The following is a 25874-nucleotide window of genomic DNA, read 5'->3' on the forward strand; positions in this document are numbered from 1 at the left end:
TGTTCCCTTTTGGATTCTGAGTTAATGCCTATTTATCACCGTTATTACCCCTCATTTGAGAGGGGAGGGCTCACCCCGGCCTTCGGCCACAGCCTCTGTGCGCTGTTTTAAATCCCTGGCTTGTGAGGAAAGTACCGAAATCTAAATAGGATTTCTAGTTAACAGAAGTCTTTGGGGCTGTTTATTTTTTGCTCTCCGTTTGTATTTATGTGAAGCATAAAACCCAGAGCCTGATGCACAACTGAAAGATGGGCTTCCTTGTTTTCTTTTGTGTGAGAATCTCTTACTGGCCTTTTGTCGCTAGTGTGGGTTCTTGTTTGACTGGCACGGCTTATTGGACTATAACAAGCGTGACTCTGCCTCCTTTGTGGCGGGACAATTCTCCCACAAATCCCGAACGGGGTGCATTCTTCCAGCACACTATTGGGTGTGCACTGGAATTGAAAGAATTGCTGAGCCCGGCTACTTCATCTCCTCCCCAATCTCTTTGTGATCTTCCCCCTTCTTTCCCTCCCCCCAACACAACCCCCCCAGTCCCCTCCACCTCGCTGAAATGAACACTTTACCAGGCCGGAAACATTTAATCGTCTCCTTTTGAAAAAATTAATTGAAACTTCTCCACTAGTTACCTTTTGTGTTAGTACTTAATGCAATTTTTTAAGAAAGGAGAGGAGGAGGAGGAGGAGGATGGGCTAGAATATTTAATTTTTAAATGCCCCTCCTGGCTTAAAAACAAAAGGCATTAGAGATTTTTCTCACTAGGAACCAGGGAAGGGGTTGTAAAAGATTTACCCAGTTTTTTACAGGTTTTGTAGTTATAATTATTATCACCAAGAATGGGACAAGTGATGTTTCAAGGTTTTGTTTTTTTTAACAAGAAAAAAAAATCTTTTTTTGGCTGCACAGGTAATACCACTAATATTTTATCACCCATTTTCTAGCTTCAGTGTGACATAAATTATGTTTTCTTTCCATTCTCGTGGAATACTATATGTTTGTCCCCTGAAATTGTAGCCTTCGCTTCCTCCTTGCTATTTCGGTTGAGTTATTCCTTCCCTTGTAAAGTTGCTAAGGAGGTGATGATGATGGTGTCGAGGAAGGGAGGGGCAGTGGGTGCAACTGGGAATAATTCTTCATTACTGAAAGCTGTGATTTATTTTAGCCTAATTGTAAAGTTACTGCAAATTGCTCAAAAGCTTTTTAAAGATCCCAGTGATTAGATTTTTTTTGGTGGTTGTTGGGGGGAGGGACGCTGCATAGGCAAGGAGGGGGCAGCTAAAAGGGGAAATAACACCTCTAATCCTGCTTCTGGTAAATAGGCTGCCAGCTTTTAAAATGAGTTTCCTTTCTATTAGTCAGAATATTATGCTAAGCCTTAAGCATTAGTTTTTTTATGTTGCCATAGCAGCCCTGTTCCTGCAGGGCGGTGACCTGCCATGATTACAGTACAAAGCTTATAGGGTCTTGAAACCCCCTTTGAAGATGAAAAGTCTTTGATGGTTTATATTTATGCAAATCTCTTAGATATGATTTACCCAACTGAGACTGAATGGAGAGATGATTAAAATTCCCTTTTCCTTTGATATCCATTAATGGCTGAATATTCCTTAAATTTAAAATGGATATATATGTTTTTATCTTTATTTACAAAAATATCTTTATCATACCTGTGTGTGTGTGTGTGTATGTGTGTGTTTTTATCTCCCCACATCTTATTAGATCTAGATGGACATAATAGATTTACAATTTAGAGTGTGGTGGGGTTTTTTTTTTTTCCCCCTTTGAAAGGGGTGGGGGGAGATCTGTGTGAGAGCTTTTGTATGTTTCCAGATGATAGATTTTGGAATTTGGGCTACCCCACTGACAGCACAGAGCTAGCTGTGAACTGGTCTCATGGAAAAAATTGGCGAGCTTTGGTCTTCAAAGAATTAAACTTCCTTTTTAAGGTCTTCCTAGGTAAGCTAAAAAATTATGGAGAAAAACCTCGGAACAAAGGGTAATGTCGCTATAATGAATAATATGGATTCCACGTAGAAGGCTGCTGAACAGTCACACTGATGTCCTTCTGGGTCGGAAACGAAACCAGAATGGCAGGTAGAGCGAACCTTCATTGTTTTAGGGGCCTGCCACTTGCACGGAACGGAATGGAGGCGAGAGGTCTTAAGTAAATATGTTCTCAAGGAAAGTATTTAAACTCAAGAATCTCTCCTTCCACCTCTAACTCCTAGGCCTCAAATTGCTCCTTCAGGAAAAAAAAAAGATACTGTTTGGGGTTTTACTATTTCATTTTTGGAAACTTTGTTTTCCTCTGTTCTTTTCTTTTTTTTAATTCTTTTATGTATTACTTCCTCAGGTCAAAGACTTAAATACCACTTCTACTCTAGAGCTCAATGATTGTACATTTTTCCCCACTAGTCACTTATGACACTTTTTAATTTTAGCTTTCCGACAAATTTTCATTCTACTTAAAAGACCGAAAACTTGAACAACCTATGAATTTAATCCCTTTTGTGGAAACTGCAATGGGTTTGCTCAGTTTTAAGGTAAGAAATCCATAATATGGCTAATAAGTCAGAATTTTATTTATTACCTGAAAAGAACTTTGGTTTTCAGTCTTGGCATCTGCTTAAAATATTTTTCTAGAAAGATTTATAAAGCACAGTAAACCTTGAGCACCATGTGTTATCTGTAACAACCAAAAACCAGGTTGTGAGCATCTTAGAAAACAAGAAACTGGCTAAGTAGCAAGAAAAAACTTCCTAGTCCTAAGTATTTAAATGAAATATTTACATATTCCTGGCATTAATTTTAATTAATCACTGTAAATTTTTGCTGTGAATTATTTCATTTATAGAATAAGTGTACATGAACATATGTCACCCTTATGAATTAACTCAATTATCCTTTTGTGACAATTGCCATCTACTGGGAAATTTTCAGGCCTGTTTGTAGCAACATTAACTATAATGTCTAATAGCCAAGATTACTGTTTTTGAGTTAGTGTACACACTAATTTGTTCTATGTTATTTCAACTTGCCACATTAAAACGTAAAATACTTCCTAATGTACATACAAGAAGATTAGCTGAGCCAAGTTTTTTTACCGTTGTATGATCGCATTGAACTATGTGCCTTAACAAATTCATAGCCAGCTTGTTTCTTTTTCCTGTTGATCAGTGGCCATCTAAGTTGTTATCCAAAATATGCTTCATTCACGTTCCATCTGACCTGTAAACATCACTGTAGCACCCCTTCTCAGAGGGCAGGAGAGGAGAAATATCTAAAAACAAAAAGAGAAAGTCCAGCTGTACGGGGGAGGTAATATGTGAACCAGTGCTCGGAGAGGAAACTTTGAGACCTGCTGGCCCGTGCAGGAGGGGCAGCGTGCAGACGCTTGGGGAGCTGCATCAGCACGTTTACACCAGCAACCACAAATTCCCCCAGCCTTCCCTAGAATTCTGAGGATATAATCGATGCAGATTCCCTAGATGCAACTAGACTCATACAGTGATTTCAGTTGAAGCACTGATTTGCCATTTTATTCATAATAGAAGCGCTCTCAGCCCCTGAAATTGATCAGCAGTGCTCTCACCCTTCCTCATGTCTTCCCCACCCACATATATTAGCATGCTGACTCTCCACCTTTCCAGAGTCACAGTCGTGTCTAAGATGACCGCTATTCATCTTTATTTTCACCAAGAAATGTCCAAGTTGCTTATTAATATATCTTGCATGACTTACTGCGTTTTTATTTTCTCTTCTGGAGTTGTAGAGTTCTGTATTGTTTGTTTTTAATCCTGAGACCATTTACTGAGAAATCTTGATCCCAAAGCAAATAATCCAATTAGTTTGATTTTTAAATTCTTTCCTTTTCTCCTGCGGCTTTATGTTTATTGTTGGAGGGTCTCCTAAAGCAGAAACAAATTTTGGAAGAACAGAAGTAACTTCTAGTACCATCAAAATGAGTGAACTTGGAAGTTTCTCTAAAGATTGGATGAACTAAAATGTGAACATTATATCAATATTAGTAACATATTTACAACTATATTAATGTAGTCCCTTAAGCAAAGCAGATATGTGCAACATAACTTACATGGGACAATATTAAGTACTTTTGAAAGGGGTGAATTGGGGCTGCATTTTCGGGACAGCTTTCTGCCAAACGGTGTTAGGAGTTGCATCATTCTGTTACTGAAATATACCATGCTGCTTCTCTCTAACGTGCGTGTGTGTGGTTCTGTTCTGTTTTTTTACAGGCAGTGTGTGAGGAAGCAGTAAAGGACGGGCCTCGAGTGGGTCTTTTTCTAGATGCTGTAGTTTTTGGAGGAGAAGACTTTCGAGCCAGCATAGGTGTCAAAGACATGTTTCTCCTCTCATTCTCGCTGTTTCTGTGTGTATATATTTTTTCTTTGCCCCTCCAAGAATGGGCATTTCTATGGCAGTATCGATTTGCCAACCATGACCATGGGCAACACTTGCTGATAATTTAGGGCACCTCATAGCTGTCTTGCTTCCAGACCCCTACATCAACACTTCCATTCGTTTATAAAATAACTAATAAAAAGCTTGTCGTAGCCTCAGACATGTTCAGGTCTATATGACGTCTACGTTGTTCATAATAAGTACGTTATGTGAACAACTTTTCTGTTGTTTAAACATGCTGTTTTCCCATTAGTCTGAGGGCTGTCTAGACTTGTAACACGAATTTAAGGCAATTTCACATTGCTTTAATGAGTCGTTTTCTACACTGAATGCAGTATGTAAATGTTTAACGTAGATCTCAAATCCACACTAAAGTATATTTCTGAGCCCCTTTGTTATGAAATACTCATTGAGATAGTATGCTGGTTTTCACTGGTCTTCCTCCTGCCCTGGGCACTGTGTCTTTGGTCTGGGCAGATGTATCACTAGAGCCTGTGAATGTGTCTAGAAAAGGGGCCTCGGCCACAAAGCGTTATCAAAACCCCAGTCCCAGTGACCTGAAAACTGGAGCGTTCCCTAGGCAGTGTCATGGTCCAAATATAAACAGTGACACTTCGCCCCCACTTCCTGGGAGGGAAAGAAAGGAACTTATTTTAATACCACTCTTTCCAGGAAACTTTTGTGTATACAACAGCTCAGTGGACACTTTCTGCCTCTCTCAAAACCAGTGTCCTTTCGTTTCCCCCAGCTCCCCATCCACACCTCAAAGCTGCCGTATTTGGCTCAGAACCTTGGTTGTGACACAGCATTGCAGCCACAGCACCCGAATTCCGTGCTCAGCGAAGGGACTTAACTATTTCCACGCATAGCTATTTGGCCACCTTGTATAGTGAGTGCTGACTTTGGAGTGACACTTTCTGAGCAATGGCAAGAAGGAAAAGAATACACCTGGAGTCCTTTGTGGCCTATTGAGTCATTTGTGTCTAGCTGGTGAGATAGGGGAGGGGCCTTCTCTTAATACATGTGCAAGTAATTACTCGAAAAGATGCCTTGCGTGATTAAGAGACACAAGTGAGAGTTAACTCTGCCTATGCAGAACCCTCTCTTCTTTTTTATTTGCACCATCCTTTCGCTAGGGTGAAATACCCAGGTAGACACAGAAGTCTTTACACACTTGAGTGTTTGTAATATTATATATCTAGGTCCAGTTTCCAAAGTTAACATCTGCTTTCTCTGTCAACACTTCAGGTGCAACAAGTAGTAAGGAAACCCAAGATATCCTCTACGCTCGACAAAAGATTATTGTTGTAGCTAAGGCCTTCGGTCTACAGGCCATAGATCTGGTGTACATCGACTTCCGGGATGAAGAGGGGCTCCTCAGGCAGTCGAGAGAAGGAGCTGCAATGGGATTTACGGGTATGATTCTCGATAATACCCTAGAAAGCAGTATCTAGATTATGCAAACTTTCCAGAAAAATAGAAATGTAACCAGAAACTGGGTGTATTTAATGTAGCCGGGTGACTCATACTTATCCCACCATATGAAACATGAAAAAGTTATCCAGAACAAGAACCTGCCAAAGTGTCATATCTGTCTTTGGCTCTGCAAGTCAAAAAACAAAACACTCGTTTTAGTTTCTCCTGATAATACCTACAAGTTTTTTCTGTTCTCTTAATAATAATTCTTCTGCAGTTTTTGCTGATGTGAGGGGAAGAACAAGGCCATTATAGCAGTGTTTCTGAGTGAACTGCCTTAAGAATTTGAGTTGATGGGTAGGAAAAAAAAAAATGTACTCAAATATCCAAAATATTAATTTATTTCTGAAAAACATTTAGTGATATCTTCTTTGTTTTTTTAATTCATACAGCTTTTTATTTTTCTGCCACTTCAAGTCCCTCCTTTCCCTCCCACCACCCCGTGAGTGTCTGCGTACCGGGTGACACCTATGGGCGTTGGCTGGCATTAAGATCAGCGGGTCCTTGAAATCCAGTCCTGGAGCACAGACAGATAGATATCTGTTGATTGGTGTGCCCAGTCACTCATACCCAGGAGCCCAAGGAGCAACCGAAAATTGTATTTTTGCAACAAGAATCTTTTTTGAAAAACCACAATAGGATTCTATACACAACATGTCTGCAGTTGCACACACACACACACACAAAACTGTGGGTAAAAAGCACCATCATCTATTTTATTATTTGTTCTTCTGCTGCAAGTTCTAAGAATATTGTGATCAGAAATACACCCCAAAAAATAAAAATGACAAGCATCCATGCTATTCTTTTTGTAAATATTTTTGAAATGTGTTTGCATAAAGGTGACTGAAACATTTCATAAAATGATCTTCAATATAAAAGATACCTTAATGGATGATAATTTAACCCAAAGTAAAATGGAAAGACTGAAGAAGCAGTGTTATAGAATTAAATAAAGCCCTGACCTTTGTATTTGTGTTTTTATTTATTTTTTTAGGGTTTCAGGGGGCCTTTTTATTTAAAAGAGCATCATTATTTGCTTTAACTGTGGCAGTAGGAGTAATGCCAACATTTTGCATTTGAGAGAGTGCATAATATAGGCAAGGTGCCTGACCAGAGATCTTTCAGTCTAAATAAAACAAATATTATGTGTTGGTGTTTTTAACACAAAGAGTTAAAAATGTGATTCCCCCAAATCTGCTAAATGAATAAGATGTCTGTTATAGAGAACTATTTTCTCATTCATCTGAACTATTAACAAATGAATCGCCCCTACATTTAGTAGTGACCCAGAAGGAAAGAGACCCAGAAGGAAAGCGTCCCTGTCTCTGTACCTGTGACACCTGCCTCTTTCCAATGACCTGTTAGGATGTGACCCAAATGGAAGAGTTGGAGAAAGACTCCATGAAATCTATCTAATACACCCTGATGTTGTTGGTCTAAACTATGTGGCATTGGCTGCCAAGCAGCCAGATGTTGCTCTGAAATGGGCACTAATACAATAAAAAAAAAAAAAAAAAGAAAGCACTGAATTGATGGGGCCTCTCTGATCATCACTCAGGATAACCTGGGTGTCCTCTGCTTCCTCCAGGGTAAGTGTTTGCTCCAGAACTTGTAAGAGACTTTGTGAGTTTCTCCAAGAGAGAGAACTGAATTAAATTGGTCCCTAATTCGATCGTAGCAGACAAGTTATTTCAAATCAGATTTAAATTTCTAGATTGTGCCCAACTCAGTGTGAGGCGCTTACAGACTTGGCACCATTGTTTCTCAACAACAGGGAGTATTAAATCACACACAAAAAAATGGAAGTGGAAGGGAGGGGGCGGCAGGGGAGGGTACAGTGCCCATTATATATTCAAGGGAACAAGTCAGGAAAGTAGGAAGCTGAACTTCAGAGCCATCTTGCAATTTTTAGAAAGAAAGGTCTTTCTTGTCCCAACATTATTTCTATTCACCAATAAAAGGTGATTGGTTTGATAATAAGATAGGAGATTATTGGTAGTATTTTTAAACAACAAATGCTTTAATGAGCATTTTACACCACTCATGATCTGTTTGTCCTAATTATTTGTCATGTAATTGCCATACTTTGAGCTTTGCACAAAAAGGGAGAAAAGCAAAGAAGGAAGAAAAGGGGAAGGAAGGAGGGAGGGCAGGAAAAGAGAGCTGCATACCCTATTTGAAGCAAAAGCCTGAAAGTTTTAAAATTCAATGAAGTATTGTGTTGTCTATAACACTGATAAGGATCTATACTATAAGAATTTTCCAGGCTTTAAAAAATTAGATTTTTTTTTAATGAATTGTACTTTTGTGACACTTAACCATGCCTCAGACAGCAGGTCACAGTTTCTCTTCTGTAATCATTGTTTCACAGGGCTACGATCCATGTAGATTGATTTTAAGTCAATGCATTAGCTATATAAATGACTATTAACTTTAGGAATTATTTTTATAAAAAGAAACCAAAAATAAATCTTGGAATAAAGCTTTAACAGCCGACTTAGGCATCACAGTTATTCCAGTACTACGTGCTGAGAAGAAAGATTATAAATATGAAGCACTATGGGTTTTCTTCTTTTTTGCAGTCTTTTGTAGAAGACAAAAATGACACCATCATACAGTTACCTAAAAGACTTGACAGATATTGATTTAAAGCACGATATATCAAGTGGTACTGTAAAAAAGGATTTCATGGTCATAAATTTTAATGTCTTCCAATTTTGCACCCTCTCAGTAACTTGTCAATAACAACTCTTCTGTATAAAATATTTGCTTCACTCCCACATGGCATAAAAGTCTGCCGTTCAGTTGTTGGGATATATAAGATTAATGAAAGATAACTTCACATATGAAGGTTCATAAATTTCTAAAACTTAACACATATCTTAAAATTAGCCTCATTACCAAAATATGGCTACTTGAAAGCCTCCATTAGTTTCACAGCATTGTAAATAGTTTATGTTTTGCTTCTCAATTTATGGTATCTGTACCAAGAAGTTCCCATGAAATCTGGCTTTTTACCCATCAGTGTAAGTTGTGTACATAAATTATAAAATTCAGGACTAACAATTAGTACACAATGATGACCAGACTGACATCCTTTATTGATCACATTGTAACAACTGTTAGATTACTTAAATATAATTTCAGTATCTGATATTGAAAAAACTCTCATTTGTCATCACTGATGTTATTTGTTCCCAGAAATTATCCCTCAAATAATTTAAAGCATCTTTATTTATATAGGATTTTAATGTTATTATTAGTATGCTCTCAGATAAGAATGAAACAACAATGTGAGGATGTTTTAATTAAGCCACTCTGAAGACAAGATATTGTTATATTTATTCACTTAAACTCTTTTTCATGAAATGCTAAAAAATTTTTTTCTTAGAAACATTGTTCTTTTTCCTATTCGACAGAATAATGACAGTAACAGGAATGGACTTTTATAAAACATCAAGGATATAATTTGTACTTAAAACAGCTATTTCAAAAGCAAAGCAAATTGATATGCCAGCAAATATACTTGGCAGAGTAAATTATCATTAAGCATGCATTCATTTTTAAAGAACCAAATGTGTCTATAATTTTATCATATAATAAAACATAATCTCATCATTATTACAACATTAAATTATGTTGTACTTTATTAATGACCTGATTAGATTTCATTCTTCCCTGATTGCTAAATTGTTTTTTTTAATGAATGCATGATTTCATAGAATCCTGTGACTCTTGTGTAATATTTTTATTTAAGATTCTTAAAGCTTTTTTAAAGCTGTCTCTGTAGAAATAAGATTTCTTCTGCAGTGTCTAATAATCTGTATAAGGGAGAAATATCCAATCTTCATTCCATAAGCAGAATGGGAAAATCTGGGGCTTTTTTTTTGTTGTTAGAAAAACATTTTGTAATTTTTTATTTAAACATTTTAAAATGTGGTAATCTAGAGACCTCAGTGTTCAACTCTGCTTTCTTTTTTACTATACTGGATAAGTTTTTTTAATTGAAATCCAATTTTCTATTAGTGGTTAGACAGGATGCACCATATTCATCTGAAAGAACGAAAATTAAATGTATTATTGTAAGACACCATTTGATATTAATGTAGTTATAACACCTGCTTCTGTAAGCTCTATGAAAACCGACTGCTTTTAAAAGAAATCATGGAAGGTGGAATAATGGTACAGAAAAAGCCAAAGACAACTTACAGAATTGGAAAGAATTAACGTGTAATTTTTTTCTACTTTAATTCAAAATAATTGTTCTAATTTGCAGACATTATCCTCTAAAGTTCCAGCCAAAGCAGTCAGTCAGTGAGCTGCCTGGTCAGTCCACCTGTAACTAAAAATGAGAGATTATCTGCACTAAGGTGACATTTCTATAGCATCCAGAACACAATTGCTGCCATTGTTGCATTTGTTCTTCTGTGGTGTTCTGGAAAGGCCTGCCTGATGGTGGTCATTTTCTTTTTAAAAAGTTCTGAACAGAATGAGTTATTTTACATACACTCTGTAAGGCAGGCATTCAGGAGCTTGGCGTGGTTGAGACATTTTGTTTGAACATCTGTTTGTTGTTTTGTGTTTCCGGTGTTATTAATCTTCTCGTAGGTAAGCAGGTGATACACCCGAACCAAATCGCGGTGGTCCAGGAGCAGTTTTCTCCTTCTGCTGAAAAAATTAAGTGGGCTGAAGAACTGATTGCTGCCTTTAAAGAGCATCAGCAATTAGGAAAGGTAAACGTGTTAAAATGCCCCGAAACGGTGGGTGAAACTCATGTTTAAAATACTGTGGAGAAGAATGAAAAAAAATATATTGTTTGCGTGGTTCTAAAAAAACTCCTATTTGGGGGAGGAGGATTTGTGTGGGCTTAGACGGGGACATCATTCATCAGTGAGAAATTCATTTAAGGTAAATTTGTTGCTCGTTCCTAAATATTTCACTCACTGGCTCTCAAGTTCCCCATTTTATTCTTTTCATAAACTATACTGGCAGCCTTTGAGAAAATAGAAGTCTGTTTAGTTTTACTCTACAGACCCCAATGTGGCATTCATATGAAAATAATTTTAGATCAAAATGAGAGCAAGTTGTAATGAAATAAACACAGTTTGATCAAATGATTCTTGGGGAGAGAAGAAATAAATTTCAAGTTATTTTAATTTGGAGGGGGGAGTACAAAAATCTCCTCCGGTTTAGTCATTTAAGAGTGGGAGGTTGTCTGTGTGTGAGTACCAATTTCTGGACCTGAGATTTGGATCGAATGGAAAGCAAATTAACACTGGAGTACGGTTGTTCCTAATTTAGTGCATCATTGAGCCTCGCGTTTCCTGCTCTGTGGGTTTCTGCTGTGTAAATATTGCAGTGGTGATGCACAATCTGTCTCCACTTTGTGCCAGTAACACTTAAATGAGGTGTCGCCCGAAGGAAGATTTTATGCTAGTTGCAGCATTGTCAGTTAATTATCTTAAAGGTTATTTGCAATAATACCGTTTGCCTCTTTTTAAGGGGATGGGAGGAAAGTTGCCTTTATAAATCTGTCCTAGAGGTTATATCTAAACTTGGCCTTGTTACTTACATAAAGAGTGAAGTTTTGATGCCTAGCATGGAAAACTACTCAGGGGAGAAAGAGTGTTGAAACATTATAAAGTTTCTAAATGTTAAACAGTACGCCCCCCACCAAAAAAAAAAAAAGAACAAAATTGGTTTTCAGTGGTGACCCGGTGACATCAATGTGAAACGTGTGGCTTGTACTTTTCATTGGAGTAAAAACACCTAAAAATCCCAAGATTTTCAAAACTAGGTAACAATATTAAATGGGTCACTCCCTCCCTCTCATTACCTGCCTTCAGTCCCAACCATGCACGCATGCTTGCCCTCACATACTTTCAGGCTCCTTTATGCACAAACTTGCACTTAAAATCAAAAGGCAGAAAATGTGACATTAGAAACATCCAAATCAGGACTTATACCAATTTCAGGATAAATAGCAACCTTTCGTTTGGTATCAGTAATAACCATTAAAAAATTGCAGTTCATAACAATATTTTTTCTATATCTTGACCCCCCAATTCAGTTCCTCCATGAATAAATATATTTATCTGGAGAGAAGAGCCCTGTGCTTTTACATTTATGTATGCAAAATAACTCCATCCACTCCCCTCTCCTGCCTGCTTGCCTGTGCACACACTGCTAAATGTTCTTTACCTCAGTGTGTACCTTATTCCAGCTAAGGATATGCGCCTGATGAGTACTTCCTCCTGACATAAACTGAGGCAGGATGGGCACCGTCAAAACGCAGACCAAGTAGACTTCCAGTCTGGGCCAACAATGCCTCCCTTTACTGTCTACACTGGGTTTCACATTGAATAAAATCAAAGGATGCCACTGGCATTGTAAGCAGCTAGCGGTATGGGAGAGGCTTCCCTAAGTTTCAGTAGCCAGCAAACAAAATTCAAACTAGAGACACATTCTTTTACTGGCATTTAAGTTCTTGAATGAGGGGAAAAGCAACACTTTTCCATTGTATCGTGAAAGTGCTGTTCCCAGGGAAAATTGCCCTAAAGTGTCCTTGCCTTGATGATGGCAACCTACATGTTAAATTATGAACTGTTGGGGTTTTTTTCGTTTTTGTTTTTAAATAAGAAATGCCCTCTTGTTGAGGCATAAGCTTTCACAACATTGTGGTAGCACAGCCTTTCTTAACACAGAACCATAGAAATGAGAGCAGAAGGGAGATTTACTATTAGGTCATTTCTTCTCCGCCTCATTCGTGTAGGTTTGTTTCCTACAGCAAATTCTCCTGGTGCTTTGTCCAGCAAGGTTTAAATGATTCAAGTAATGGGGCTTCCAGTGGGGACATATGGTTATTTTATCCAGTTCGCATGTTTCTTTCGCTTTGCCTATAAATTGACTGGTCACAAAAATTGGGTCTGCCAGGTAGGTGACTCTGGGTCTTGAGGGGTCTTGGGGTTTAAATAATGTAGGTTCTGTTTGTAAAGATTTAATATAAATAGGTCGCTCAGTTGTATAAACTACTGCTTCCAACAAACATCTAATCTGTTTTATTTCAAATGTGACTCACTGATGAAAACATAAACCCTCGGATATTTTGTCCAAAGCACAGGTGACTCTCTCAGCGAATGGGAAGCTGATGGTTTGTGTCCTAGGGAGATACTTAAAATTTCTAAAAGATGTTTTTTTTCACCCTTTGATGAAAATTTCATTCAAGTAATGCTTTCAAGTAGAAATGACCCAAGAAGGCAAAATTATGTATCATTGCTTTTCTCGACTTCCTGCTCCTATCTTAAACTATACTTTGCCCTAAGACGAAAGGTATAGCTAAAGTTCACCGTTAGTGCTGAGTCATTTGTATTTTCTATAGTAGTAATAATAATATTAGTATTAAGAAATTAAAGTTCTACCTTTTTTTCCTGTCCCCTCCAAATAACAAAATTCATGAGAATACTTAGATCCAAAGTAGATAAATTATTGGGGTTTAGTCTTTAGTATCATGGGAAATTTTTTAATTTTATATTAATTGAAAGTTCTAAGGAAATAAAGTTTGATACCCTTCATCCTAGTGTTGGATAAAAAATACTTTACATTAAAAATAATTTTGAAATAATAAATAATAATCTGCTCATATAATCTGTCACTGTAGGGCAGGTAATGATACTTATAACTGCTTTGTTTAAGGAAACTAAAGATATTTTCAAGCTAACAAAATTTGTCTGGCATAGTAACAGCTCCCAGCATAAGAATTAGGACTGAAGATTAATATTAGGGACTCATTAAAATCTGTTGGAAGTAATTTAAACATTCCACATACTCTATGCTCCTGTTTTAATTCCCATAAGCTAAAATATTTCTGCTTCAGCTGACATCAGTTCTGAGGTATATATCCACACTATTAATCAAACTTGAGTCTTTCTTCTGTCCTTCTAGAAAAATACATTTTGAGATACAATCAGCATGTCATTAATTATGTTAGCCTCAAATTATTTGGTGAAATATTTTAGCCAGGATAAGTCACTCTCATGTGATTTGTCTTAAATTTGTATTTTCTTAAAAGTTTACATCATTTTGATGTCATTTTCATAATAATGATTTCAATATTTGAAAATTCTCCATTTAGAACTGAATTTAGTATTGTTTATTTTAAGATATGATTTTAGCAGTTCTTTTGTTATCAACTAAGAATTATGTATAGTATGAAAATTGGATAATTAAAACCATCTCAAACAAATTAGTTAATATTAATAGAAACCTTAATTTATATATAAACACATACAACATACATATTTGTACTAAATATACATTCATATATGTATGATACTGTATATTTTTTCATGTCTATATTCTAAACACAGTGTTAATTTCATCACTTCTTGGGCAAAAATGACAGCTAAAGGAAATAGTCGATTGCTTTTTTAAAATGATTGATAATGCCAAGAAATTCTAATTTAAGAATTTACCATTTCTTTCCAAATAGAGACTCTTACAGAAAAATATGAAAGAATAGCAGAAGATATTAAGAATAGCAACATGTATTAGGTGAGATCGATTTTTAAAGGTACTTTGCTAGAATATTCATATTTCTGCAGTGTCTGGCTGCCAATATGACTTTCTACATTTTCAGTGTTCTAAGCTGTCTGTTTTATTCATATGAAATCTTTAAATGCTTTGGTTTTTGGAAGGATTTTGTTTAAATTTTTCAGTATTTTTTGTTCATTTGCAAGCTGGCTAAAAACCAAGGAAGGAAAAGTCTCTACCTTTAAAATCTAGGTTCCTTTAGTAATTATAAAGGTCAAAAGCAAGGTCACTAGCTGACATAACGACTATAAACGACACATATGACTGAAACATTCTAACTTCACTCCGGAGAAAGCAGTAATTCAGATTAATATGTTTACATTAATGAGCAAATTCTCTACAGGAGTATAAATGGGAACTTATATCTTAATAAAGAAAGAAAAAAGAAAGAGGTTTTTTTTCCCTCATGTAAGTCTTTTGATCTAGAAAAATCCAAAGAATAATACCCCCTCCCCAGTATTGAAAGCAAGTTATTTTCATAGGTATCTGATTGTGGCTCACACACCTTTCATTTGTGTTTCCAAATGCAGGGCTTTACAAAAGAAATACTGTTTGGTCCAGATGGCCTTCTAGAAGGCTCCCTGAGAGAACTCAGAAGTCTCTCTAGCCAAAAATATTGTTTCCGCTTATTCAAGTGCCAGAAATCCCACTGCCACTCTTTCACGCAGATCAAATAAACCATCCAAAGATTTGGTTGTTGTCTTTGTCAAAGGAAAGAGTTGATTCCGCTAATAGACAGCAGTGTGCCCTCCTACACTCATGCACCCCACCACCCACAGCCTTGCCCCATTTATTTGTAAGCAGAAACACTCAAAATCAGAGTGATTGCCAGTGAAAATGAGAGAGGAAGGGACCTCACTCTTCTTTTGAGATGCTTAGTTATTGCATTTCTCCATTTATTTCCTTGTTCATGAAAATCTTTAGAACTATATGCCATACTTTTGACTTTTAAAAAGTCAAATTCTTAGAAAGTTGAGTCTGCCTACGATGACTTTAAGGTTGATCTGATTAACAACAAATTGCATTTAAATCAAGGCAATACACTTTTACTGCTGATCATATCGTTATTTCACACAGGTTTAGTGGCAAGTGGCTGGCTTAGTGTTAGAGGATAAGAGATTTTGTATGTAGGTTAAATCTGATGATTTTTCAAGTTGTTTCATCCTTAATTTATAACACATTCCTAAAGGTATTTTAATCAAAATACTTCTCTTCTGGCTTATATTTTTCAGGATTTTTTTTTTTCCTTGCTTAATTTCAATTGAAAACAATGTAATTCTGTTGGATGAAATCTCAGAAAATCTTCTAGTTAAATCCTTTCAGTTTACAGCTTAAAAAATACACCGAGACCCAATAAGGGTTTGGAAGTTACCCAAGGTCACTCACACCCAAGGTGGGGATCCAGCCCCTATCAGAAATCGGGGCTCACTTTGTCACTAAAGATATGAGCAGAATTAACTTAAATCTGGTTTCAATTTGGTCACAATGAATCTGCACGCTAATGACCAAAACTAGATAGAGCTTTAAAAAGTATTCACTCAGAAACAAAATGTGAATTTGATTAGTTCAGATTAGAATCTTTTTCTTCGTCATACACTCCTTTTTTTTTTTTTTTTACATGAGCAGTAAGTGATGAGAAAAGAAAGAGCACTGAAAATCCATGTAACTTCCCAGCTATTATTCCCCACGTGGCTCCCTCCTTCTCAATTCTGTCTTGGCTGTGTCCACCTGCCCTGCCCTAGAAAGACATCTTGGCTCTGATCACTGCAAACCTCTTTCTGTTTTACTAGTCATTCGATCTCCTAAGCTAGGTTGGAAACTCTCAGAGCTAGACTGGGGCCTTTGGTAAAGAGGCCCTGTCTGACCCCGAGCTGGGTTTCATCTCACTCAAAGGACAAGTTCCCAAAGTCCTGTTCTCAGTTACACCTGTGGTTGCAGAAATACACCATGCCTTTCAGCTCCTTTAAGAGCAAGAACCAAGCAAGGGCCATGAAAGGGTGGCTTTACTCTGGAACATCTTTCTCTCTCATTCCGTCTTATGAGACTTCTCCCTCTCAGGATGTGTGGGTCTGCGTGTGTTTCTGTGTATGTCCTTCCTCTGCCTTCCCTGCTCCCTTTCCATGGATTCTTTTTGGTTTTCTCTTTTTCTGTATCTCTCTCTCTCTTCCTTTCTTGCCACATCATCTCCACCACCCCCACCCCTGTCCCCTGGCTTCTCTCCTTCTGCTGATTATACTAGAGAGGTTCCGAGCATTCCTTTGATATTTTGTGATGCTTATTAAAGAATTATTTAATTCTTTTTAATATTAAAAGCAGACAAATCAAGCTTTTATTTTACTAAAAATAGAAAGCAAGAGTTTCTAGAATTCTCTTATTTTTTTTCAAGTTAGTGGACCTCAATGAAAAAAAAAAGTGGGGGCATTTCTTACCACTAGCCCAGAGAGTTAAGACTTTTCCCTATTGTACATCCTCCTGCAGCATCTTAGAAATCAATACACAATACACATTTAGTAAATACTATTTAGCTAGCTGGTTTCTAAATTTCTGACAGTGCTAAAAAGAAATTATTCGTTGTACTTTTTAACAATATATATGATACTGGCATTTTTCCCCTTCTAGAAAAATTGAAAGAAAAATTTTTCACTAATTATTTCATCAGTTATTATTCATCATTTATATTTTAGTAAATGCTTTAAAATTTAAAGTGCCTTCTAGTTAATGTTAGTTTGTTTAGATTATTTTCCAAAGAAAGAATAAGACTACAACATATAAAATAGAAGAAGTTTAAAATTATTGGTCTTAGCTTCAAACTGCTATAAAATGGCCTTCATTCTCTGCTTTTCTCAGTAATATCAGCTTAAATTTGACATAAAATATTAAATGCAAGGTATTTCCACATTTATCTCAGTATTAAAAAATAAAATATTTTCCAACAAGATATCTAGTTTCAAAAAAATCTGAGCAGTGATAGTTGCAGAATTCTATGTAATTAGTAAAAGTCAACGAATTATATTCTTAACAATGGGTGAACTTTATGGTATGCAAATTATACCTCAATAAAGCTATTTTTAAAAAACAGAAGATTAAGCACACCCTCTAATTTGCTGGCAAATGCGGAAAATCCTTTAGATTGCAATATGCTTATAAATCCAATTGTTTCACCTCGGTAGGTAGCCTTCCATGTGGCATAGTTGTCCTGATTTTTCCAAATTTCCTTATCAAAAGATATTTAAAGCCTTCTTGATTCCTGTCCTGATCATTCTGCCTGAATATTTTAAAAGATAAAGCTTGTTGCCTACATTTAGTGGGTTCTGAGAAGAATCTTGGAAACAGAAGGTGCCTTTGGTCTCCCTGTCTGTCTGTGAAGTAAAGAGGCTCTGGTCCACGGAGACACTCCATCTGGGCAAGTAGACAGCTCAGGACAGGTCACGTATTAACATAATTGACCCAAACATTCACCTCAGCGCTCCTCCCTACTGTTCAGCCACCTCTACCTTCCCTTCCAAATTCATCTTCCAGATCTTCTGCTAATTCTTCTTTACTTCACCAGTTTCCTAAAACTATGGGCAGAGTCTCAGATTAATCTTACCAATGTCCAACACATGCGTGTTTCTACTTCCTGTATAGAGCTCAAGCTAAATGATTTCATGCTTCCTTATTAAGAAGAAAATGTTAATGATAATCTTCATTTTACATCCACTCAGTTCCCATGTTCCCAAGAATTTCCTCTTTTTATGCTATACCTTTCCTTTTCCTGCTTACCAGCTACTGAAAACTGTACCATTTGACCGAAGCCTCAAGCTTATAAATATATGCTTAGAAATCCAGTTGTTTCACTTTGGTACATAGTTTTTCATGTGGTATATACTTGGCCTGATTTTGGTTCCCAACTTCTGGTCACCTGCCTTTGATTAGAACCTCCTCCAGCAGATATTCTAAGTTTCTTTTTTTTTAATTGTTTAAAATGCATTTGTTTTCAAATACTGGTTCTGTGTCAAATACATAGCACCTCTGAGTCTCATTTCTTACAGGGACAAATCAGTCTGTGATTTATAAGAGTTTAGAGGGAACAGGGAGCTTTGGGGAAGGGAGAGTCATCCTCTGCTCATACATGTCCTAGAACGCGGATGACTCTCAGAACCTTTAAAGCTAGTCTGGAATCTTCAAATCTGGTCATAGTCCGATGCTCTGCTCCTCCCTGGCCCTTCCTGGGATAAACCGGATGACACTTTCTCTGACTAACAACGGCAGTAGCAGTGACAGCCGCAGCTTGGTGGCAGGGGGCCTGGAGGTGGACACAGCCGCAGGTGGAGCTGACCGCCCTGATGATGGGAGTGGAAGCGGCGCGCTGCGGGCAGGACCACAGCCGTGGTGACAGCGATGGCAGCGGTGGTAACAGTCGTAGCTCCCACACACTGAGAGCCTGTTGAGTGATGTACATTCTTTTATTTAACCCTACAAGGGGTAGGATCATCATCCCCATTTTACAGATGAAGACATCGAGGCTCAGATCACTCCAAGCTAGGAAAAGGCAGAGCCTGGATTCACATTCAGGTTGGGGGGCTTCCCTGGTGGTTCAGTGCTTAAGAATCCACTTGCCAATGCAGGGGACCTGGGTTCGATCCCTGGGTCGGGAAGATCCCCTGAAGAAGGGAATGGCAACCCACGCCAGTGTTCTTGCCTGGAGAATCCCATGGACAGAAGAACCTGGCGGGCTATGGTTCATAGGGTCACACAGAGTTGGACATGACTGAAGCGACTTAGCATGCACGCACTGCCAGTGCAGGGGACACAGGTTCAGTCCCTGATCGGGGAAGATCCCACATGCTGCTGCAAGGCAACTCAGCCCACGGGCCACAGCTACTGAAGCCTACATGCTCTACAGCCAGGGCCCCGAAACTTGAGAGTCGCCTCTGCTGCGGGCCACTAGAGAAAGCCCCCACACTGCAAGGAAGGGCCTGTGCGCTGCAACACAGACCCAGTGCAGAAAAAAAAAAAAATTCCGGTGGAGCCGAGCAGAAAGCCCATATTCCTAGCCACTCTTTGTGCATGGCTGTTTGTTTCAGCCGCAGGCTCCTGAGTTCCACTGAGAATGTGCTCACCCGGGCAGCTGCCCATTGCTGTTTGGTGGAAAGTCACAGAAGGGCCACTTGAATGGACAACCCGCACACCCTCTTGGGCAGCACTGACCTGGCTGTGGACCTGCAGTGGGGGCGTACAGACCCCTTCATCCCACTCTCCAAGGAGGGTTCTATGCTCTTCAAGCCAGACAGCTCCAGGGAAAAAGACAGGAGGGAGGCTGGGAAGGCTAAGGACAGAGCTTCTCCATGCTTTTCCACCATTTAGAACACAGAAGATAGACCTGACAGGCTGCTCAGGGTGCAGGATTCCCAGCTCCGGACACCCGCTCTGAGGCCATGCTCCGAGGCAGGGGCAGAAGGGATCCTCTTGCAGCAGTTCCGCGGTCCTGCATGGTCACTGTATTCCCCAATCAGGCACAAAATGAACCCCCTTCAAATATTCCAACGGTTAACATTCTTACGAATTATTTAAAGGGCCTCCCCATCAAATGCTAAGGAACATCACCCACCAGAATCTCGGTGCCAGCAGTAATGACAGATCAGCCCAATGTGAACTGCCCATGTTGAATGACTTCAGTTGAGCTTTTAGAAATTTCAGGTGGAGATAAATGAGCATCTGCAAATTCTCTGGTCATAGGAGTAAATGGTCATTGAATTTTAATTCAGAATATTAAAATACCTATCAAATAAGCACTCCAATTTAAAGTGTTTAAAAAAAGAAAAACATGTTTTCTATTTCCCAAGTCTTCAATAGTATTCTTTCATTGCCCATGGCAGTTTTAAAAGATGTTTATCCATAACACAAAGGGTTACTGATATTCAGAAGCACATATAAGGATCAAATGTCACCTCCTTTAATCCTTCTTACAAATGCTTCAGGTATTTTGAGGACTTAAAATGTCATTCACATTTTTATTATTGAATTTTTTTCTCACTGAAAATATCCTTTGGTGTTTCTGCCGTCATAATAATTATTGTTGAGAGCTTCCAAGTGGGAACTCTGAATGAAAGCACATTGTATTTCAGTGGTTCCCAAGTCAGTTATTAAAATCACGTTTTCATGTATTTGTTTATCTGGACCTTCTCTGTATAGCATTAATCTTTTCAGCCTCATTTCAAGTAATGATATCTCTGAAATAACAGTTTAGACATTTTTTATGTCACATCTAAATAAAATCTTAAAATACAGTATATGTAAAATAATGTATATTAAATTTTTGGACATTAATTTTTCTATAATCATCTTAGGTACCATAGTTACCAGTCATAGTTTGTAGTATACTGGTTAGTGGGAAGAGTTTGAGATTTGGGGTGAAAAACCCTAGATTCTAGTCCTGTCCTACTCATGTTTGTGACCCCATGGACTGTAACCCCCCAGGCTACTCTGTCTATGGAATTCTCTGGGCAAGAATACTGGAGTGGGTTGCCATTCCCTTCTCCAGGGGATCCTCCTGACCCAGGGGGAATCCAGGTCTCCGGCATTGCAGGCAGATTATTCACCATCTGAGCCACCAAGGAGTTCCTTTAAAAAGATATATATTTTTTACAGATACAAAGATTTACCTTTGTATCTGTAAATCAAATTGTTGGATCCCCAGACTATCGCAGAACAGAGGGAAAATTACTCAGAATAAAGGAAAAAAGTGCTTTAACTTCCTCCCCTTGGGGTCCAGGGATGAGTGAGTCTTGGGTCTGCCAGGTCAGGCAGCGAGAACAGAGGGAGTCCTGTGGGTTGCAGTCTCACTGCATCAAGCAGAGACTGAGTTCCCTGTGCTTTGTCCTGGGGGAAGTCTGTTATCCCTCTTCCGGATGGTTTTCACTGGTGTGAGAGTAGGCTCTGGCTCCTCAGGCCCTGGAGAAACCCCTTCATCAGTAGACTGAGCCAGTTAGCTTATACTGCGGTCCTTCATATTGCTTGATCTGTTGAGTCACTGGTGACCAGAGGCACAGGGAGCAGAGGACACAGAAGGCCAACCCCACTCACACATCTGGATGCACTGCTCCACTTCTCCCACCCCTCTCTTGACCTTCAGTGGGCATCCCTAACCTTCTAAAGCTGACCTTCAAAGTTCCGTTTCCCCCACAGCCCTTCCCAGGCCAAACCACCCCATTTGATGGCTCTTTCTGTAGCTTCTAATCCCTTAAGCACCACTTACAGATGGACTCGCTTGCACTTTTAATGGTAGGTCATTTGCACGAGTTAACCTGACCCCAACCCAGCATCGCATTTGTTTTGGTCTATCCCTGCGTTCTACTGGAGGCTCAGCCAATTCACCAGGGAGTATGACCAGGCCAGGGAAGGATCACATGGAACAAAGACACTTGCAGATAAAGGAGAGCAGAAAGGTAAGGTTGATTCTGTCTTCCCAAGTCATTCTCCCCACAGAAGAGCCAAGCTTCACTCAAAACCTTGTTTTGGATGCTGGGGACTCAAAGATATAGGAGATCCTGTTTTCAAGGGCTTCCCAGTGAGAAAGAAGGCACTGTAAACAAATAGTTACAGTAGACTGTGCCGCTGCTGCTGCTAAGGCAATTCAGTCATGTCCAGCCCTGCCCAATAGACGGCAGCCCACCAGGCTCCTCTGTCCCTGGGATTCTCCAGGCAAGAACACTGGAGTAGGTTACCATTTCCTGCGACCCAATAGACGGCAGCCCACCAGGCTCCTCTGTCCCTGGGATTCTCCAGGCAAGAGCACTGGAGTGGGTTGCCATCTCCTTCTCCATAGTAGAGCGTGACAAGGGTTATGACAAGAGGGGGTGTGAGGGAAGGAAGGAGAGAAATGAGCCCAACCAGGGAAGTCTAGAAATGCTTCACAGACATGACATCTTTCTGTCGTCTTGAAGTATAAGCAGCAGTTTGCCAGACAGACAGGGAAAGGACCATCACATCAGAGAGCAGAGCCTGTGGGAGGGGTGCACGTGAGCCTGGGTGTGTGTGTGTGGACAGGCAGGAGACAAAGCCCAGAGCAGAGGCAGGGTGTGGTCTCATCACAAGTGCTAAGGAGGTTGCTCTTGATTCTGTAAGTCCAAAGGGAGACAAAGCAAGGCTTAAGGAAGTGGATGATCTTATCTGATATCCTAGAAAAATAACCTCATGGTCCCAGTTAGGAAGACGCAGCTCCCCTGTGAATGTCCCAGCACTCTTTCAGTGAGACCCCTGCCAGCCAGCCTGGGGGCTGACAGCCTCCCCACTGAACGTCGGGTGCCTGGTACACCCAAGCTCAAATCCTTACCCATTAACCAAATTGTGAGGGGACCTAGGCCATCCTAGGACCTGTCCAAGGACTCCAAGTGTGTGATAGGATGAAAGCTGGGGGAGGAAAGAAGGAAACAGTGCCCATCAGTGTCTGTGAGAGCATCGTTTCCCCCATTGAGGGGTATCAGGAACAGTTAAGTTTGGGAGTAAGGAAGAGCTATGTGACAGGACGTCAGGGCTGGGCCTAAGAGATTTTAGCAAAAAAAGGACACAAGCAAGACCACAAATTTCATAGTGGTCAACGCTGACTAAAAGTTGTAGGAATTCACTAGGAACCATAGTGAGGTAAGTAATTCACTGGGCATAAGACTTAGGCTAAGTCTTACGATAGAAGGCATCACAGCATTGTAGAGCAACTCAGCTCCAATAAAAGTTAATTTAAAATAAGAGACAGCATCATAGAGGAAAAAAGAAAATGTTACTCTGAAAAAAGGACTATAACAACTGAGCTCAAATATTATTATTAATTCTGACGTAAGCAATGCCATCATGGGAATGTGCCAAAGAGAACTCCCTGAATGCCCGAAGAAGTTATTGGAAAATACAGTGAGCAGGGAAAGAAGAAGATTCATTTATGGATGCTAGCAAATTACTCTTTTAGTACTCCAGAGAAAAAAAGTTTGCAAGTGCTAAGTGCCAGAAATGCAAAATATGTGACTGTTTCCCATACATATGATTACTGCTGTCAGCATCATCGTCACCCGTCCTTTTGCCATCAAATTGTAAGTCAGATTCTCCCCCCTTGAAGAACATCAGGGTCTAATAACATTCATGTTACTTCAATGCCTATCTCACCACCAGGCAATGACCCAGATGTTAGAAAACCTACAGCCCAATAAATAATTGTTTCCCTTCCTATGCAGATAACAACTATGCTAAGGTGATACTGCTCTTTACTGGCAGGAGGCTGAAGCCGTTTACATGTGTGTAGAAAGATGCGCCAAAGTGGCCGACTAGTGATTCATTACAACAAATAACTCAATAGGTAATGGCTGAACAAAAGCTGTTGTGCACAGAGCCGAAGCCCCATGGCAGCTCTAGGGGCAAACGCATGGCACTGGGGGGAAACTTTAGGGGGAATCACTAGGTACAGAGCATCATGTCCAAGTCAGCAGTGCAAACTGGCAGACGTGGTCCTGACCGGGGAGAAGGGCAGCCTTTCCAGGCATCGGATCTCTTTGCTCAGCACACTGGCTTTTTCTCTAATTCTTGTTGCATTGTATGGCACCCGCATCTCTTGAGAGCAAAGGTGGAGTTGTACCCATGTCAAAGCCAGCCTAACTATTGCTACCCAGGAGAGCTAAAACATGGAGCTTCTCAAACTTCAGTGAACATTCAAATCATCAGAGGGCTCCCTGCCAATGCCCAAACCTTCAGCATGAAACCTCATCGGATGGAGCCCAAGAGTCTGCATTTTAACAAGCGGCCTCCGCACCAGATGATTCTGATTTGGGTGGCCAGGCAACCCACCCAGAGAGCAACCCACAAATGTGGGCCTGGAGCTCACACTTTGCATCAAATAGAGCTAGGTGTTATCCCAGCTCTGTACTTAAGAGCTACAGGGCAGACTCACAGAAGTTTCTTTGTGCCTCAGTTTCCTTGGTTATAATATGGGGATGGATACATCCTCATAGAATCAGAGTGGCCAGGGGATGGAGGAAGGGTAATGGGGACTAGCTGTCTGATGGGACTGAGTTTCACTTTTGCAAGATGAAGAAGTTCTCAAGGTCTGTTGCACAGCAGAGTGAATCTACCTAACCCTACTGGCCCGCACACTTAAAAATGGTTAAGATGGTGAACTTAGGTTAATTGTTTTTACTACAATTGAAAAAGGAAAACAATTTGTTAATGGTCGTGGGTTACCGTATCTACTTCACGGGATTGTTGAGAGCGTTACAGGAAATAAAGCATGTCAAGGGCCCGGCACAGTCCGGGGCTAGGAACTGCTCAGGAAATTACAGCTGTTATTGTTGCTGTACCAAAACATTGGTGGCTCAGATGATAAAGCATCTGCCTGCAATGCAGGAGACCCAGGTTCAATCCCTGGGTCAGGAAGATCCCCTGGAGAAGGATATGGCAACCCACTCCAGTTCTTGCCTGGAAAATCCCATGGACAGAGGAGCCTGGTGGGCCACAGTCCATGGGGTCGCAAAGAGTTTGACACGACTGAGCGACTTCACTTTCACTTTCTTTCTTTCTTGTTGCTGTAGTGATGGTTATTAAGGTTTTTAACCAAGAATGTTGTTCAGCTGCTAAGTCATGTCTCACCCTTTGCGAACCCATGGACTGCAGCATGCCAGGTTACCATGAATGACTTACTACTTAAAGGCATTTTTTTAATTAATTAATTTTTTTATTGAAGGATAATTGCTTCACAGAATCTTGTTGTTTTCTGTCAAACCTCAATATTAATCAGCCTTAGGGACACATATATCCCCTCCTTTTTGAACCTCCCTCCCACCTCCTGCCCCATCCCACCCCTCTAGGTTGATACAGAGCCACTGTTTGAGTTTCCTGAGCCATACAGCAAATTCCCGTGGGCTATCTATTTTACAGATGGTAATGTAAATTTCCATGTTACTCTTTCCATACATCTCACCCTCTCCCCATGTCCATAAGTCTGTTCTCTATGTCTGTTTCTCCATTCTGCCCTGTAAATAAATTCTTCAGTACCATTTTTCTAGATTCCGTACATATGCGTTAGAATACGATGTTTATCTTTCTCTTTCTGACTCTTAAAGGCATTTTGAAACCAAATTATAGCCCAGCTCTTCAAGCTGATGGAAGTTCCGTCTTCTTTTTATGTATTTATTTATTTGTAACTGTACTGGATCTGTGCAGGCTTTTCTCTCGTCGTGGTGTGCGGGGCTTCATTGTGGTGCCTTCTCGTTGCAGAGCTTTCAGCAGTCGCGGCAAGTGGGCTCAGTAGTGGCGGCTCCTGGGCTCTAGAGCACAGGCTCAGTAGTTGTGACGCTTGGATTTCGTTGCTCCTTGGCACGTGGGATCTTCCCAGATCAGGGACTGAACCCATGTCTCCTGCACTGGCA

The 25874-nt window shown here is 39.6% G+C and overlaps 1 protein-coding gene across 16 annotated transcripts in view; it reads left to right on the plus strand.

Moving 5' to 3' along the window:
- CLYBL (citramalyl-CoA lyase) overlaps nt 1–25874 on the plus strand; it is a 266287-nt gene that overhangs the window by 206226 nt on the left and 34187 nt on the right. For 8 of the 16 annotated variants that reach the window (XR_009740081.1, XM_061435298.1, XM_061435303.1 and 5 more), the window contains 4 exons: nt 2442–2543; nt 4257–4350; nt 5671–5838; nt 10510–10634. Coding sequence is in view for 15 of the 16 variants with exons in the window: in XM_061435298.1 (XP_061291282.1) it covers nt 2442–2543; nt 4257–4350; nt 5671–5838; nt 10510–10634 (489 nt within the window). In the remaining variant the exon portion in view is untranslated. Of the gene's footprint in view, nt 1–2441; nt 2544–4256; nt 4351–5670; nt 5839–6290; nt 6869–10509; nt 10635–25874 lie in introns of those variants that run through there. The other 8 variants (XM_061435301.1, XM_061435302.1, XM_061435299.1 and 5 more) reach the window with 3 other exon arrangements.

The sequence above is a fragment of the Bos javanicus genome, chromosome 12, assembly GCF_032452875.1.
Source record: "Bos javanicus breed banteng chromosome 12, ARS-OSU_banteng_1.0, whole genome shotgun sequence".
NCBI lineage: Eukaryota > Metazoa > Chordata > Mammalia > Artiodactyla > Bovidae > Bos > Bos javanicus.